The 19,811-nt window shown below is 40.1% G+C and overlaps 1 protein-coding gene across 1 annotated transcript in view; it reads left to right on the top strand.

Moving 5' to 3' along the window:
- TMC5 (transmembrane channel like 5) overlaps positions 1 to 19,441 on the top strand; it is a 197,784-nt gene extending 178,343 nt beyond the window's left edge. Inside the window, exons 25-26 of the mRNA XM_053694248.1 lie at positions 11,179 to 11,221; positions 19,155 to 19,441. Coding sequence (XP_053550223.1) covers positions 11,179 to 11,221; positions 19,155 to 19,441 — 330 coding nt within the window. The remainder of the gene's footprint in view (positions 1 to 11,178; positions 11,222 to 19,154) is intronic.
- Positions 19,442 to 19,811: the final 370 nt, after the last annotated feature.

Raw genomic sequence — 19,811 nt, forward strand, 5'->3', positions numbered from 1 at the left:
CATTTTTCTTTCATGATTAAGATAGAACATAAAATTTTATACACTTTTATTTTTTTTATCACATTTGCTTCATTGGTATCCTTTGGTGAAGGAACAGCAATGCACTACTGTGAGCTAGCTGAGCACATCGGGTGAGCCAAGAGAACAAAGCAAATTGAATTGCAAATTTGTTTCAAATGACATGTTTCATATGAATCACAAAAAAGTCCCTCTAATTTACATATATGGGCAAAATTGTTGTATCCCATTTTCCCCTTAAGCCATTGGTACTGCGTCACACAGTACTTTGCTCAGCGTACCTGTTTACGTAGTACCTACATCCAACCTTCTGCCTCATGCTGCAGTCCCTGCTGTCAGATTGACCGCAAAGACTGCAGCCAGAAGCAGAATGCATCTGCCTTAATATGGTAAGGAAAAACTGATCAGTCTTCCTTTACCAAATGAAGGCAGACCGCCGATAGACAGTGACACTCTGTGTTACTGAGATAGCTTTATATATACGGGACAGCTGAGCAATCAAACATTTATAAATAATATAGTCTGTAAATGACAAATTCTGTGAATCACCTATAGATTCATTATAAAAATATTTCAGTGCAGACTAGCAAGCAGCTGAGGTATAAAAGACATGGGGGCCGATTTACCATTGCCCGTATTCGCCCTAATGACTCTGTTTCCGCACGAGCCTTCAGGCTTGCCGGAAACAGGAGTTAAGAAGCAGCGGTCTTAAGACCGCTGCTCCTTAACTCATACGCCTCCTCTGAGGATACGTACATCAATCCACACAATTGTGTATCATTGGGTTTATTGACACCCCCTGCTAGCGGCCGATTGGCAGCGAATCTGCAGGGGGCAGCATTGCACAAGCTGTTCACCAGAACTGCTTGTGCAATGTTAAATGCCGACAGCGTATGCTGTCGGCATTCAGCGATGTCTGGTGGACATGATACACTACAGCCGATCATGTCTGCCAGAAATTGATAAATCGGCCCCTTAGTCACTACACCTAAAGATTATTCTGCCAGCATCAATCCTATTAGAATATCAATCTAACGTTAACACCAAACTAGAAAGTACATTTTTGAAAGGGATCTGCAAACTACAGAGAGGGCAACCAATATCAAGCATTTATTTGTTTGTTTATTTTACTTTCAAATTCTTTTCCGGAATAATCAGAGACTGGCAGCTGAGCAACTAAGCACGTATAGATAATTAGTCTGCTAATTACAAATTTGTGTGATTCAGCTATATATTAATCTGACTTTACAGAACAGACTAGCAATCAAAAAAGCATAAGACATTTTAATATAATACTGCCAGTTAGTAACTAACCCCATCAGACTCTCAAGCTAACATTATTCATTAGGTGGTCATTTATTGACTACTATCCAAAAGACTAACATAACAAGTCAAGGCTGAAAAGTGACAAAGACATTATGGGAAGTTGATATAAATGATATATCTGTTCACTCTTTATTCTACTTGAGGAGACTTTTAGAATTAATAACTATCAGATATATTAGCATACATTTGAATATGCAAATTAAAATTACCCATAGATGCTTTGCATGTAAAAACAGACTCTACTTAACAGACTCTCAGAGCTATTTCATCACATTTGCAGATTTGGGAGCTGAATATCTTTAATAAATGTTCTGGGTGATATGAAGCACCAAAATAGAAAAACAATCGGCTAGATTACAAGTTTTGCGTTATCAGGTTATAACGCTGCTTTTTCACTACCGCTGGTATTACGACTCTTGCAGATTTAGGGGCACCGCACACTTTTTTGGCCTTATCGCAAATCAACTTACGCAAATTGAGTATAGTCTTTTTTCAATGGGAATTCCATAGCGCCGGTATTACAAGCGTGTCCTGGGAGGCGGTACAGCCTATCCCGTCAAGATTCGTACCGCATTCTAAAGTCAGTAGTTATGAGTTTTACACTACAAAGCTGTAGCATAAAACTCATAACTAAAGTGCTAAAAAGTACACTAACACCCATAAACTACCTATTAACCCCTAAACCGAGGCCCTCCCGCATCTCAAACACTAAAAGAAAATGATTAACCCCTAATCTGCCGCTCCCGACATCGCCGCCACTAGAATAAACATATTAACCCCTAAACTGCCACACTCCCGCCTCACAAACACTAGTTAAATATTATTAACCCCTAATCTGCCGCTCCTAACATCGCCCCCACCTACCTACATTTATTAACCCCTAATCTCCTGCCCCCAACGTCGCCACCACCATACTAAATTTAATAACCCCTAAATCTAAGTCTAACCCTAACCCCCCTAACTTAAATATAATTAAAATAAATCTAAATAAAACTTACTATTAATAACTAAATAATTCCTATTTAAAACGAAATACTTACCTGTAAAATAAACCCTTAGCTAGCTACAATATAACTAATAGATACATTGTAGCTAGCTTAGGTTTTATTTTTATTTTACAGGCAAGTTTGTATTTATTTTAACTAGGTAGAATAGTTACTAAATAGCTATTAACTATTTAATAACTACCTAGCTAAAATAAATACAAATTTACCTGTAAAATAAAACCTAACCTGCCTAACAATAAAACTTAACCTAACCCTACAATTAAATAAATTCCCTAAATTAAATACAATTAGTTAAATTACAAAAACTAACAAACACTAAATTCCATAAAATAAAAAAACAAATTACAAGATCTTTAAACTAATTACACCTAATCTAATAGCCCTATCAAAATAAAAAAGGCCACCCAAAATAAAAAAAAACCTAGCCTAAACTAAACTACCAATAGCCCTTAAAAGGGCCTTTTGCGGGGCATTGCCCCAATGAAATCAGATCTTTTACCTTTAAAAAAAAATACAAACAACCCCCCCAACAGTAAAAAAAAATAATGTTATATAATTCTGCCCTTAGTGTAGCATTATATAACATTGTATTAGTGCTAGTTTTTTATTACATAATATATCTGGTGATTTTTTATAAAAAGAAGAGGGTTTTCCAGACCTGCCCTCTGTGCTCTACTGAGCGGGTCTGGTTTTCCCTCAGAGTGCATCTGGCCAGCTGTCTAGTCACAGCCCGGCCCGACCGCGCCATTACCCTCAATGCAGCTCGCTCCTGCTGTCAGATAGAGCAGGAGCGAGCTGCATTGAATGTAATGGAGTGGTCGGGCCGGGCTGTGACTAGACAGCTGGCCAGATGCACTCTGAGGGAAAACCAGACCCACTCAGTAGAGCACAGAGGGCGGGTCTGGAAAACCCTCTTCTTTTTATAAAAAATCACCAGATATATTATGTAATAAAAAACTAGCACTAATATAATGTTATATAATTCTGCACTATGTGCAGAATTATATAAAATTATTTTTTAGGTTTACTGGCCCTTTAAGTTAGGGGGGGTTAGGGTTAGACTTAGATTTAGGGGTTAATAAATTTAGTATAGTGGCGGCGACATTGAGGGCGGCAGATTAGGGGTTAATAAATGTAGGTAGGTGGCGGCGATGTTAGGGGCAGCAGATTAGGGGTTAATAATATTTAACTAGTGTGGTGGTTTAGAGGTTAATATGTTTATTATAGTAGCGGCGATGTCCGGAGTGGCAGATTAGGGGTTAATAAGAATAATGTAGGTGGTGGCGAAGTCGGGGGCGGCAGATTAGGGGTTAATAAGTGTAAGATTAGGGGTCTTTAGAGTCGGGGGTCATGTTAGGGTGTTAGGTTTAAACATAAAATGTGTTTTCCCATAGGAATCAATGGGGCTGTGTTACTGAGATTTACGCTGCTTTTTTGCAGGTGTTAGACTTTTTTTCAGCCGGCTCTCCCCATTGATGTCCATGGGGAAATCATGCACGAGCACGTACAACCAGCTCACCGCTGACTTAAGCAGCGCTGGTATTGGAGTGCGGTATGGAGCACAAGTTTGCTCTACGCTCACTTCTTGACTTTTAACGCCGGGTTTAGGTAAACCTGTAATACCAGCGCTGTAGGTAAGTGAGAATAATCTGCAAGTTAATACCGCACCCCTCTTACCCCAAAACTCGGAATCTGGCCGAAAGTTTTGGAGAGGATCTGCAAGCTACAAAACAAACATGCCTTGCAAAAGGTAATGTGAGGAAAGAGGTGTTGACAGGACCGTCTTTAACACAGGGCAAAAGGGGCAACTGCCCAGGGCCCAGTTTCTGTTGAGGGGCCCAAGAGTCCTAAAAAAAAATAAAAAAAAATAAAACATTTTTTTTTATGGTTCATACCAGACTGCTGATTTGACATGGGGAACACACACATTCAGTCCTAATACTGTGACAGTCAAAAGTACTCTGCTTATATATATTTTTTTTTAAACTGTGCCAGACCGTGCCAGTGTCATGTGATATGCCAAGGTATTGCCATGTGCTGTTTTAGATGTGCACTGTGCAGCACTGAATGCAAAGCCCTAACTCGGCATCCAGCCATTCCCACTGCCTCATAAAAGGTCCTACTGGGGTTACCACTGTTACCAGGTAACTGCTCTGGTGGTAGGGATTGTTTCTGGGTAGTGCTGACTGTAGGCGCATGCAGCGTAAAGCTGGAGCGGCAAGTACGTGAGGATTTGAGCATCTGTGCAGCTGCAGACACTGCTCTCTTCAGTCTTGAGGCTGTGTGACTCCACTCACACTGTATCCATGCAGCCTTGGACAGACAGCATCCAGTCTGCTGGTCCCCTTATCCCTGCTCTTTCTGCTGTGGCCCTAAGATCAACTATCTGAAGTTTGTTAGGGGAACAGTGCTTTGTAGAAAGGTGTCAGTGGGAAGAATAAGTGAGTGCACACACACCCCTCCCCATGCAGCATTGTCTAGTGCAAGGTGAGAGGGAACTTGTTCCTAGCAAAGAAGGGACATGTGCTGCTGTGGCTGATGTATAGTGTCATGCTGATACTTCACACATTAATGTAAGGTTTATTTTTATAGTTTTTGTTTTCTCTCTGTCTCAGATTTTAGTTCTGCTGTTCCAGTCAGTAAACTTATACTGCACCTCCATGCTTCCTCCTCAGTCTTTACCTTGCTTTGCTCCTGTTGGCTGCCCTAAATCTCTTTAACCAGCTAACCTCACACCAGAATCACATTCAAAAGAATATTAAATTAATCCACAGTGGAGGAATTTATATATTTATTTACTTATTAGTACTGCTTAGGTCCAGTTTCACATATTGCTATTTAATCCACTGCTGGGCTAATAATTAAAAAAAATTGATTTAGTTGTTTTTTGGGATGTTGGGGTGGAGAGCAAAATTGCATGGGGGGGGGGGGGCCCAAGAAAATTTTCGCCCAGGGTCCAGTCAATATTAAAGACGGCCCTGGGTGTTGATGTTTAATAATGCAGCCACTGGCAGAAAAACAGAATAAAATGCTCGCTAAAACATGAGGAAGAAGGTATAAAATAAATTATTTTAAATCAAATATTATATTAATGTAGTAGGCAAAATAAATAATAACTATAGACAATATTTTAAAATTTATTTAATTAACATACTGTAATGCAAAGCAGTGCTCAGTGATCAACTCCTCTGGAATGAAAATTACAACCTTAAACATTAGGGACTGATTAGACTGCAACACTCCAGTGGGCTAACTCCACATATGCAAATTAGCATGTGTGTGCATGAGATATTATTTATGAGTTGATGGTGATTGGAGGGTAATACACATAACCAAAGATAAGTAAAGAGATGGGTGGAGCTTAGACTTAGTGGCCATTTTAGACGAGTACAAAAAAAACGTTTTCACAATTACAGTTATTGCTTTCAAGCTGGTGTACCATGGACCTAGTTCAGGACACTTGTTTAATGTGTTTGAGCAGGTAGGTAAAAAGTATGATAGGATGTAGACTGTCCCTTAACCTGCATACTGGCCACTACTTAAGATGGGGGTGACCAGTGGGGCGGTGAAGGAGGGAAGACAGCTGTTTGCGTGGGAATCAGGTAGGGATCAGGGGTGGGAGGTGTCTGTTGGGAGGGTAATCTCTACACTACAGCTAAAATTAACCTTACAAGATACCTGATTAACCCCTTCACTGCCGGGAATATTAGAAATGTGGTGCACAGATGCAATTAGCGGTCCTCTAATTACCAAACAGCAACGGCAAAACCATGCATGTCTGCTATTTCTAAACAAAGGGGATCCCAGAAAATCTTTTACAACCATTTGTGCCATGATTGCACAAACAGTATGTAAATAATTTTAGTGAGAAATCCAAAGTTTGTGAAAAAGTTAACGATTTTTTAATATGATCACATTTGGCGGCAAAAGGGTGTCATGAAATATACCAAAATGGGCCTAGATCAATACCTTGGGTTGTCTACTAAAAATATATATAGTTTTTATAGGTAAATAAAAAAAAATAGTTTGGGAATAACAGGAAAAAGGACATTTGTAAACATTTAAAGAAACCTTGGGCAGTAATATCTTGGTATATTTGAGACCTTTACCCATGACATTCCAATGCAACACTGAGGTTGGCAATCGTGCCCCTGCAAAATTGTAGTACTGTAGTTTTGTAATTTATATTACATTTTTCTACAATTCAACAAAATTTATATGTTTTATCGGCTAAAATGTTTTTGTATCCATTTTTGCAATTGCTAGAATTTGACAAGCTACCAAGCAATTTAATATTTTTCCGTGGTGCGCACATGGCATTTCGATATGTTTGAAGCTTTGAGCTTGCCATTCAGTCTTTAAATGTTTCTGGTTAGAAAGCTGTTTAAAGGGACATGAACCCCATTTTTTTCCTTTCATGATTCAGATGGAGCATTCAAATTTAAACATCTTTCCAATATACTATTATTATCAAATGTGCTTAAATCTTTTGATATCCTTTGTTGAAGGAGGAGAAATGCACTACTAGGAGCTAGCTGAACACATTAGGTGAGCCAATCAAAAGAAGCATATATGTGCAGTCACCAATCAGCAGCTAGCTCCCAGTAGTGCATTGCTGCTCCTGAGCCTACCTAGGTGTGCTTTTTAACAATGGATACAAATAGAAACAAAGCAAATTAGATAATAGAAGTAAATTGGAAAGTTGTTTAAAAATGTATGTTCTGAATTATGAAAGAAAATGTAGGGTTTAATGTTCTTCCTTTTAACCTTAGTCATATACCATGACCAACTTACTGTACAGAACATTTCACAAATTCTGAACAGCAATGCACAAGATTTCAAATGCATTAAAATGACTCATGCCTGAAATACACTGAAATGTGAATGTTTCTTTATTTCTTAAGTTGGTGAGAGTCCACTATTCCTTACTGTGGGGAATTTGTCATCTGGCCACCAGGAGGAGGCAAAGACACTCTACACCAGAGCTTTAATATCCATCCTTCTTCCCTGACCCTCCCAGTATTTCTTTGTCTCATCTAGGGGCAGGCGAAGATAGAGGTGCTCAGGATTTTATTCAAAATTACTAGGATATTTATCCCATGCTTCCTCATAAGGTAAAACTTTGTAGAGAGAGATTTAGGGGAGTACTGGCTCTGCAATGTAAATATCCTTGTGGGAGTTATGGTCTGCCAAAAGGTGACATGAAATATAACAAAAAAAAGTTGAGTTCAATACTCTTGGTTGTCTACATTAGATGTATATATGCTTAGAGGAACATGGCTACACCTCACTGACGAGGCCCAATGAAGGCAGAAACGATCGTCTGGGGTTGCTGTGTTCCTTGTTCAGAGAGGAATTGCCTGGTATTTCAGCGCTGGACTGACCGTAATAGGCGGGATCAGACTGATATACTACAGGAAAGTTCTACTCTGTGAAAAGCATTACTGGGCTAAAAGAAGCTGCACCCAGGTGGTAAATTGCCATAGAACAGGCTAACAATGGTATTGAGCTGGTTGTTCGTTCCTGTGAGTGCATTTCTCTCTGTGTGTATTTAGTCTCCCTATGGGAAAAAGGGGAAACCAGACGTGGACTCCTTGCTTAGTGTGCTCAGAGGAACATGACTACACCTCACTGACGAGGCCCAATGAAGGCCGAAACAATCGTCTGGGGTTGCTTTGTTCCTTGTTCAGAGAGGAATTGCCTGGTTCTTCGGCGCTGGACTGACCATAATAGGCGGGATCAGACTGATATACTACAGGAAAGTTCTACTCTGTGAAAAGCATTACTGGACTAAAAGAAGTTGCACCCAGGTGGTAAATCGCCATAGAACAGGCTAACAATGGTATTGAGCTGGTTGTTCGTTCCTGTGAGTGTGCTTCTCTCTGTGTATATATATATCTCAATTTTGTGAATTCAGGCAGTTAACCCATACCAAATGTATGTATGTATTGGGTACTTGTAAAGCGCGGGTAATCACCCGTAAGGGTCTCAAGGCGCTGCTCATTTTATCAACCTCGGAAGGATGAAAGGCTGAGTGGACCTCGCAGGGGATCGAACCTGCAACCCTTGGGTTGTTACAGAGCTCAGCCACAATGCATGCTGAGCTATCTGTCCGGCCCTGGATCCATGATCATAATATGTCTAAAAATCTTCTTTCAGTAGCGTGGTGCACAGCTGCAATTACCAAAACCAATGACAAACTCAATAACATTGTTAGTTTGTTCCATGGCAATATACCCCCTGGTGTAGCTTGTTATTAGCCCAGTAATGCTATTCACAGAGTAGAACTTTACTGTAGTATTTTAGTTTGATCCTGCCAATTACGGTCAGTCCAGCACTGAAATACCAGGCAACCACAGACGATCATTTTGGCCTTCATTGGACAGGCCTAATCAGTGAGGTGTAGCCATACTCCTCTAAGCACACTGAGCAAGGAGTCCACGTCTGGTTTCCCCTTTTTCCCTTAGGGAGACTTAATACACATGGGGCAGATTTACTAATGTGCGGACGGACATAATCCGCTGTAGCGGATCATGTATGCCGCACATCGATAAATTCCGACAGCAAATGCTGTCGGCATTTATCATTGCACAAGCAATTCTAGTGAAATGCTTGTGCAATGCCGCCCCCTGCACTTTCGAGTCCAATCAGCCGATATCAGCGGGTGTCAATCAACCTGATCGTATTAGATCGGGCTAATTGCTGACTGCCGCCTCAGAGGTGGTGGGTAGTTATGGAGCTGCGGTCTTTAGCCCGCTGCTTCTTAACTTCCGCTTCAGGCGGACCTGAAGCAGAGTGGGTCAGAAGCAGCATCCGCTGCTTCATAAATCAACCCCATAGAGAGAAGCGCACTCACAGGAACCAGCTCAATAACATTGTTAGCCTGTTCTATGGCGATTTACCACCCGTCTTTTTTGTGGAATGTGGAAAAAAAAATCTATTTAACTCTTTAAATAAAGTTAAAACTGACATCCTTCGAAAGCTCTTTTCCTGCTAATAAAATATAAACATAAAGTTTCCATAGGTAAACCAAAAAAACGAACGCTATGGGCTCCATGTACTAAGCCGTCAATTCATCCGTCATTGTAGACGCGGATAAACTCGCCGTTACTCGCCGCGGGCGAAATGGTGTCCGCTGTCGCTATGTACTAATATTCCCCCAATAAATAGACAAGTCTAGCCCGCCGCGAGCAGTTGCGGATTGTTGATAAATTTGACGCCTCGCTCGCCTCGACTAAGCTGAAGTACTGATGTACTTAACTTTTCAGTTGAATTGTCTGGCCAATTATTAATGCATGCAAGGTGTCACGAACATCATAGTAGTCGCGGGAATAGAATTTTGCTCCTATAAAAGTTCAACTTATCTAAACAACTTTATTATTGTTCAAAATTTTTTGAAGAGTGATAACAGAGCGTTATTTTTGTAATATTTATTTACAATTTGGATATGGCTTCATCTGGATCTGATAATATATAAATATTAATATAAAAATAATTATAAAGATTGACAACTATACAATACAAATTTAAATAGATTACTCTTTAATTACAGTCGACAAATTGGGCGCAATTTATGTACATGGAAATGAGAGACAAATTAGACGCCAGTTATGCTGTAAATACAATGCTGATATTATTGCCTTTTATATATGTCTAGACTGGCCTATTGTTTTGTACCTTGCCCGCCACCTAAAAGGTGGCGAGGCAAAAATAACGAGGTGGGAGCGGAAATTGTAGCGAGCGGACAAATAGATTTTTTAGTACATTCGTTTTTGGCGAGTTGGTGGTCAAATGTGTCTAATTACAGTGAAAAATGGAGCGGTAGCGAGGTTTGGCGGATAAGTACGCTCGCAATTTTAAAGATGCGAGTTTTAACATAATTGACGGCTTTGTACATATCAGTTTGCGAATTTTGACGCGAGACTTGTTGCGGGTAGCTCGCTGACTGCTTAGTACATGGAGCCCTATATCTGTTTTAACGGATTGCAAAAATGTTTAAAATTTCCCCATATTTTGGGCACATTTTTTCTGAAATCTCTAGTAGTGAAAGGCTTAATTCTACTAAAAATATTAATATGGATACATTTTTTGGGACACAGTAAGGTAAGAAATGAAAATAATTGTAGTAATATTAGATTTTTGTATACTGACCTATACGGTGCAAAGTCATTTACAAAGATGGAGACAATCAAGCCTATCAGGAAAAAATCCTCTCTAATGGTTTTAAAATAACTAAAATAAAATAAATAAATATGTAATTCTATAGTAAGACAACTGAAATGCCTTGTAATTACAGGGGATTTACTGTCTCTAATGGTTTTAAAATAACTTTCCACTGCAAACATGTTGATACTTAGTACTTAGACCCCCGCACCAACAGTGTACTCCAATCCATCCACATAATTTTTAACCTGCTTTTTAAAATATTTTTCAAACTCTTTTCTTCTTAAAAAACATTTTGCCAATGTTTGTTTATCTAGGATGCTTATACAGCTCCTTTTGTGTGTGGGGAGAATCTGTTAGTCTTACAAAAATAGTGTAGAAATCACTATTAGAATATTAGAAGATTTTTGTACACTGATTTAAAAGATGGAGACATTCAAGTCTATTAGACAAAAATCCTTTCTAATGGTTTTAAAATACAAAAAATAAAATAAATATGTAATTCTATAGTAAGACAACAAGGTAATTACAAGGTGTTTACTGTCCCTTTATGCAGAAATAGAAAGGCACAGTTTTTGTAAATATATATTATTTTGACCTAGAGACATTGATTGTGTTCAATGTGCATTAATATTTTGACTAATTTATTTTTTATGTGTTTCAGGATCAACCTTCAAATAAGTCACAAAATCTGCAGTTTACAGATGGTGAGTTGGGGCTATTCAAAACTATTGTTGTAAAAGGAAACATTCAATCAAACAGATGTTTTGCAGTGCGTGTTTATATGTATACTCAGCTAGATGTCCTAATTACCTGTACAATTTTGTGTTCTAACTTTTATGAAAAGGAAGTTTTTAATCTCACGCTTTTATTCCCACCATAGTTTAAATAAATGTTGCTTCTGTCCTGGAAATAAGCTTCACTTAGTGGCAAATCATATGTATATAATTCCCATGAGAGCTAACAAGCTTAAAATAGCTGTCCAGATGTGATTTTGTTTTTACTGCGCATACCCCACAAGGGGATTTCTGTGGTTAAGTCTTGGAAGAAAAAGGCACGAGATGTTGTATATATCATTTTCTTATCTTACCCAGAGTTTTCTGGTGCATTGGTAAAAATGCATAGGGAATATTTCTGAGGAAAAGAAAGGGATACTTGCTCAGATGTGCTAATTGGCTATACAATATTTGTTGTGGTTCTCCCTCTCTTTATCACTATATACAGTATATACATACACACATACATACATACATACATACACACATACATATATACATACATACATACATACATACACACATACATACATATATACATACACACATACATACATATATACACACATATTCTCCAAAAAGCAGGCAGCTCACTGGTCTTTGTAATAAAACTTAGAATTTATTGTTTCAGTTTAAAAAACAAACGTTTCGGCACTGCATTGTGCCTTTGTCAATGTTTTACAAAAAAGTACAAGGACAGAGTGCACCCAAGTACCCCGGATCAGTGAACAAACATTTAAAACAACCCCCTTAAATAGAGGGAGACAACTTAACCCCACTACGACTTTACCGCCATATCGTTCGCATGTTCATCCAATTAGCTAGTCCATACGTCACGCTGGCACGCTAGCCGTGCCTAGCGTGATGACGCATAGCACGGCGTTGTTATGACAACGTCCCAAGCGTTGCATCGGTATATAGGCCAGATATTAGGAGATCACCAGGAGGCAGCCTGCGCATGTTCAGAACCAACAGTATTCATGAAGCGCAGCGGTTGCTCTAGGCAACCAGTGTAAACCTGTCAACTTGGCGGACAAGAACCGCTCTAGGTGTCTCATATTATGTGGCTATGGCGGGGACCCAAGAAATATTTAATCTTATCAGACTAGCAAATCGCACAACTCACATGATATTTAATATATCCAATAAAAATACATTCAAATGTAGAGTCATAAACTTCAGTCTGTTATGCTACTGAAATGCAAGTCTGAAAGATGTATATAAACAGTGATGTGAACTTCTTCTGTGTCAGGGAATTATATGCAACAATGTATGTTAAAAAATATATACAGAACAAACGGCATATTACTGTGTATTGATATTCTTTTTTTTTTTTTTTTTTTTTTTTTTTTAATTTTTTTTATTGAGGTTATAATAAATACAGGGCAAAATTGCATAAATAAATAAAGTACAGAAATCCGTGACTTGGGCTCACCAAGGCCAGAATTAACATCAGAAAAGTAGAACAATTGTATATAGTACTGTGTCATAGATACATGCTAAGCCTTGCCCGAATATACAATTAGGAGATAAACCTCAGTTTTTCTTAAACATTATATCCTCTTAAAACTTTGGTGGACTGCAGTGTGGTAGGTATTCCCCTAATGATGAGTAGAGGCCTCTCTTGGACCTCTGAAAGAGACCTTTGTACAACGGGGAACTACAAGAGGATACTGGAAAATAACATATAACAAAAGGGCCACTCTTGGACCCAAAATAATACAACATAGCAGCCTGTAACAACAACAAAAAGATAAATTAAAGTGGTGATAGGTCTACTGTGAGTAAGTATTGCAATGAACTTCCCATATGGCAGAATTAATATGAATTGGAGTTAGGATTACAGGGGACTGATATAGAAAGAGGCTGATAACATTAGGAGTGAATAAGAGATTACCTTTAGGGTATCCCTCCTGGCATGTATACCTGATATATAAAATTTCCATCATTAGTGCCTATCGGCCGTGATAACATTAGCACAGGAAGCAATATAGGTAACAATGGATAAGTATATGTGAGAGGGCAGGAGGACCATCATCAAATGGGCATTGGGCAATAACAGTTGTGGCATGTATAGTATGAATAGGCAGGAGTGCAGCATAATAAACCAAACATGGGTACTGAAGGCGGGCGGCAAGTAATAGTTATACAATTTAAGGTCAATAATCCCACAGTCTAGGTTATATACTACAGGAGCTAACTTATAGAGTCAATAAACCCTAATATATTTGGGGATAAATAGATACGGGAGTGTCCATGTTTATAAGAGTACAAGATATTAGTCCTCAAACTTCAGGCTTGCTAGCCGTCAATGCAAGGTAAAAGCACCACCGCCATAGCAAACATAGGGTGTCTCACAGTATGAAAATCCCATATAAAGGGAAAGTTATAGTAGGCTGATCCGTTATCTCAAATTATTTCATCCGATGCCCTGTCTATTGGTAAAGCAGGGCTGTTTACTAACCCCTTTCTGACAATACCGCTGAAAGCCTGACCATCGCTTCTGGGGAGCGCAGCCATTGCAACTCCCAGCCTCGCCTGACTTGAGATTCCCTGACAGCGTACGAAAAAACTCTGACCACAAATCAGACCCAACTCTCGGTCCAGGGCCCCAAGTCCCCCAGGGTCCCAGCTCACCTGCGCCTCCTCTGAGAGTTCACCTCTCCATACCATAACTTTTAGCCTAAAGGGGCAAGAGTGGAGATCCGTAGTTGCAGCGGTAGCTTTGTTAATAATCACTCCACTAGCTAGTGAATGTCCGGACTCCGGCAGTAGGCATAGCAGGCTAAGAGATTCTGTGGATTGAAGCTGCAGCGTGACTGTAACGGCACTCTCCTCCTGCAGCCACAGCATCATACTCTGTCGGGAAATGGAGTCCCGGTGATCCACCCGCACCGGCAACAGCTCTCTCATCCACTTCGGCTGTTGCCTATTTAGGCTTCCAGCTTCAATCAGGTGTCCGGTCTCCCCCATTGCTGATAGAGCAGGGCTATATTCAACCCTCATAGCTGAAGGCTCATCTTGGTCCAGAAGCGGTGGGACTATCAGGCCCACATCAGGCATACTCGCTTCCACCAGCGAGGGCAATGGGGACCCCATCAAGCGCCCCCCACTCTCTCCGCTACAAGTGGTCGGCAGCTCTAGTATTGTATGAGCTACAGGTATGTGGGGAGTCGGACTAATGTTGATCGGTGAATGTGCCCCTTCACAGCGCCCACCTTCCTTAGTAGTGTCAGCAGAAGCAGTAGGAGATTTCCCCAAGTCGCCATTTCTCTCTCTATGTAGCTCACGTTTTTGGTATATCCCATCAAAGCAGTTTTTGCATAACGCATGTAAATTTTGGAAATGCTCTTCTAGGAGTTTTAATAATGTCCCCTCCGCTGCTTTCTCCATTTTAGCAGACATTTAACCCAGAGATATCAGTGTTAAGTAAGGACCTGCAGTGTCTTGCGGAGTTTACACTGCACTATAACGACAGAGGCAAGTGCCCTGCCGGGGGGTTGAGTAACAGGCCGCAACCTTAAAAGTTCTCCGGTAGGCTGAATTCAGCGTCAAATCCAAAAGTACCTATATCTTTCACAAAAGCTCTCTCCTCTGTAGAATGATAACATTTGATGGGGTGTTAGAGAATGAATTATGTACAAATTAGCACCAGGACCTGAAGAAGTAGTCAGTCTTGCGACCTATCATGGCCGCCGCCCGGAAGTTCCCCCCTGTGTATTGATATTCATTGAACATACTGTAGTATGTGTCATTAAACCGGTACTATTAATTGATTTGAATATACATCAAACCCATGGAGTATGGTAGTAACCATAACAGCGAAACTTCCACAAGCCCAAGCTAGGTGGACATAGGCATCGATTTTAATAGAAAGGGCTGAAATCCAAAGTAGTATTGAGTCCTTTTGGGGTCATAGTTCCCAACTTATGAATCCATTTGCTCTCGCATTGGAGTAATTTTTTACCCCTGTCGCCACCCCTTGGATTTGGTGGGACATGATCGATCAACATTGATCTAATGCTTGACACTGGGTGTTTGAAGTTTGCACAGTGACGTGCCACCGGTTGGTCCGAGTCACCATCTTTCAGTGCTTCCCGTATGGCGTGGCGATGATTTGCCATCCTGTCGCGGAAGGAAGTTATTGTTTTTCCAATGTAAATGAGTGAACACGGACAAGACAACATGTAGATCACATAGGTACTAGTGCAGCTGAGGCGATGGTTTATTGTAAACCTTTGGTTCTTGTGGGGGTGTTGGAAAGACTCCCCTTTGCACATGCTGTTACATGTTGTACAGCTCCCACAAGGGAAGCAACCTTTTTTAGATGTCTTGAGCCATGTTTCCTTTTTGTAGTGGTTAACAGGATCTGCTTTAACCAAGATGTCCCTCAGATTCCTTGCTCTGCGATAGACCACCCTTGGAGCGTTCAACTTCTGAAACGGTAACATGGGATCTGTCCCCACCACTGGCCAATGGCGACGTGCTGCATTGGCTAGGCGGTCACAACCAGGTGTGTATGTGGTGATCAAGTTCAGTTGTTCAGACTGTTCCCTTTTAGGAACCCTGGTATCCTGTAAAGTGTCCGTGCATAACAACTTCTCCTGTATATCACAGATGTCTGTCATGGGATAACCCCTTTTGTTCAATTTCAAGCCCATTTCTTTTACTTGGGTAACTTGTGAATGCCTTTCACTGTTGTTTCTCAGTGCTCTAGTGAGCTGGGAGGTGAGGATACCCTTTTTCTGGTGTCCAGGGTGAAAACTGCTGGCTTGCAACAAAGAGTTGCGATCTGTGGGCTTAGAGTACAATTTAGTACCAAATCGCCAGCCATAAGCATCATTCACCTTGAACAGATTGAGATCCAGAAAATTAACATTATCTATACTGTATTCCAGCTTAAAACGAATAGGGCTAGCCATGAGGTTCAAATGTGACACCCACCCACGCAAAGACACTTCATCGCCTCTCCATATCAAGAGAACATCATCGATGTAGCGGGTATAAAAAGTCACCAATGGATGTTCAAAAGGCTTCATGAGCTCCTGTTCATACCATGACATGTAAATATTTGCGTAAGTGGGTGCCACATTGGACCCCATGGCTGTGCCAGCTATCTGGAGGTAGTAGCAGTCCTCAAATTTAAAATAATTCTTCTCCAGACAAATAGTCAATAATTCGCACAGGAACTCGATAGGGGGACCACTGTAGTGAGTGTTGTTAGTCACCATGGACCTGACCGCCTCCACCCCCCCGACATGGGGGATCACCGTGTAGAGGCTATCTACGTCCATGGTGACCAGGATGTCATCCTGTCTAAGATCAACGAAATCAGTGAGTCTCCTCAGCAGGCAAGGTGAATCTTGTAAATAAGCCTTTGTGTTTTTGACAATATCCTGTAGGAAAGAGTCAACAAAAATGGCAATGTTGGTTAATACCGAACCCCGGGCAGACACAATGGGTCTGCCTGGGGGTTCACTAAAGTTTTGTGAACTTTAGGCAGTAGATATAGTACAGGGACTATAGGATGTTCAGTGGTTAGGAACAGCAATTCTTTTTCAGTAATGAAACCAGCCTCTAAGCTACATTGTAGAAAAATATCAATTGTAGAAAAATATATACACACATACATACAGTCATGGCCAAAAATATTGGCACCCCTGCATTTCTGTCAGATAATGCACCACTTTGCCCAGAAAATTGTTGCAATTACAAATGTTTAGGCATTCTCATGTTTATTTCTTTTGTTTGTATTGGTATGACACAAACAAGTGGAGAAAAAAAAGCCAAATCTAACACATTCCACGCAAAACGCCAAAAAATGGACTGTACATAATAATTGGCACCTTCTCAAAATTGTAAGAAATAATTGCATTCCAAGTTTGTGATGCTCCTGTAATTTGTAATTAAACTCACCTGTATCAATTAACAGGTGCTGACAATATAGAAATCCCACGGGCAACCAGTTAAAATGGGGAAAAATGTACTGAACTTTTCTGTTGTGTGTCTCTGTTTGCCACACTGAGCATGGAGAAGAGAAAGAGCAGCAAAGAATTGTCTGAGGATTTGAGAACAAAAATTGTGGAAAAGCATGGACAATCTCAAGGTTACAATTCTATCTCCAGAGATCTTAATGTTCCTGTGTCCACTGTGCGCAACATTGTCAAGAAGTTTACAGCCCATGGCACTGTAGCTAATCTCCCTGGACGTGGGCGAAAGAGAAAAATTGATCAAAGATTGCAACGAAGGATTGTTTGAATGGTGGATAAAGAACCTTGATAAACGTCCAGACAAATTCCAGCTGACCTTCAGGCAGAGGGTACAAATGTGTAAGCTTGCACTATATGTCACCATCTGAATGAAAGGGGACACTATGGTAGGAGACCCAGGAGGACCCCACTGCTGACACAGAAACATATAAAAGCCAGATTGGAGTTTGTCAAAACTCCTTTTGGGATAATGTGCTGTGGACAGACTAAACAAAATTACAGTCCAAAAAAATTGGATAAACAAAATTTTATCCAGTCCCTTTATGGAGTTTTACTTGGAATGTGTCAGATTTGGCTTTTTTGTCTCCACTTTTTTGTGTCATACCAATACAAACAAAAGACATAAACATGAGAATGCCTAAACATTTGTAATTGCAACAATTTTCTAGGCGAAGTGGTGCATTATCTGACAGAAATGCAGGGGTGCCAATAGTTTTGGCCATGACTGTATACACCGTTAATAAACGTTAAAGCCTGTTTAAAGACCGGAGAGTGCCTGTGTGGAGCATATTGTGTGTGTGTATACTGTATGTATATATATATATATATATTATAACAGAAATGGACTGTACTCTGATACCAGACAGGATACACACCCTAAGTCACTGTAACCTCCACAGCCCTGAACACGGACAAACAGCTGTACAGTTCCCAGCAACGCAGGCAGTTAACCCCTGAGCTGGCTGGGTGACAGACCCATAAAGAAACTTACAAAAATTATCAACACAACACACAGAAAACCTGTCACTCACCAGCAGGCACACAGCAATGTTTAAAAGCAAAAAATTATAGTCAGTTGCATTTGGTGCCAAATGGTTTAAGCCCAAGACCACGTCATGGTCTCTCCCCTCTTGGGACTCTAACCAGCAGTCAAACAATGCATACTTTCAAACAAACCAACTGGGAACCTCCCAGGGGACACAGGTATTTTAAATTTTGATGATCATTTCAGCCTTCATTGGGCCTTGTTAGAGAGGTGCAGCAATATTCCTCTAAGCACATTGGGCAAGGAATCAACATCTGGTTTCCCCTTAGGGAACCTAAATACTTTAATCTCTCTAAATTAAAGGAGAGAAAATTTAGGGTACACAGTCCCTTTAAGAAAGTCCCATGTACTTCTTAAAGGATATTAAACCATCAAAATAAATATTATATATATATGTTGAAGTAACACCACAATCCAAAACAGCCTTAAATTACTCATATATGTTAGTTTTTATATAAATAGCTCAGTTAATACATGTTTCACATTTCTTAGTACACACTGCAGTTTTCTATAGTTGAAATAACCGTGTAAACGTGATGCACAGTGATTGCTTAATTGCTGTACTATCCCATGTACATCTGTCAGTGACTGGCCACAGCCAAGGAGATAGCATAAACATACTCAAGGGAAAGCGTGCAAAACAGCTAAAAGGCTATTAATACATTTATTTTTATACAGATAGTTTGCAATGCAGTGATTTATTGCCAGTATAAACTATACATATGTAAATAGAAATTATTATTATTATTTTTTTTTTTAAAAGAATACCGTAGCGCTTAGAACGATTAGAATCAATATTATATGGAAGTATTTTTTTATCTACTTGCAGAAACCTCAACACAAAGGCCATTAAGGGCAAGATCTAGCGAATCACACGCTGCGGGGATCCCTATGATGCAGAGACAACAAGCAGAGGAACACGATTCTCCATCCCTGAGTGGTGGAGTCTCCAGAGAAAGCTCTAGAACGTCTGATGCTAAAGCCATGGTGCTCAGAGCAAGACAACAGGCTGACATGGAAAGAAGTTTAGGCAACACCAGGCCTGGTAACTCCGATGCTCTGGAGATGGTGAGAAGAGCGAGGCTGGAAGCTGAAATGGACAGGGGACCACATTAGGCAGATAACCCCTGTTATTAGAACGAGTCACATTTACTGAAGTGCAGCACTTGTGATTTTTGACAGAATTAACCTCTTGGCTACCGCAGAGAGCAGTAGGACATTTTATAGCAATGTGTTCTAATTAGGGTGACCATATTGCTGCTTTAAAAAGGGACACATATGAAAAATACATATGTCAGGGTTCTTATACAAAACATTTCTTTAAACAGCCCTGACATATGTATTTTTCATAATGTGTCCCTTTTTAAAGCGGCAATATGGTCACCCTAGTTCTAATACTCTTAAAAGGGACGTTAAACAATAGTCTAAGGCATCTATAGCAGCTGTAATACTCAACCAGCTATTGCTCACTATGTAGACGCTACAA

The sequence above is a fragment of the Bombina bombina genome, chromosome 11, assembly GCF_027579735.1.
Source record: "Bombina bombina isolate aBomBom1 chromosome 11, aBomBom1.pri, whole genome shotgun sequence".
Taxonomy (NCBI): Eukaryota; Metazoa; Chordata; class Amphibia; order Anura; family Bombinatoridae; genus Bombina; species Bombina bombina.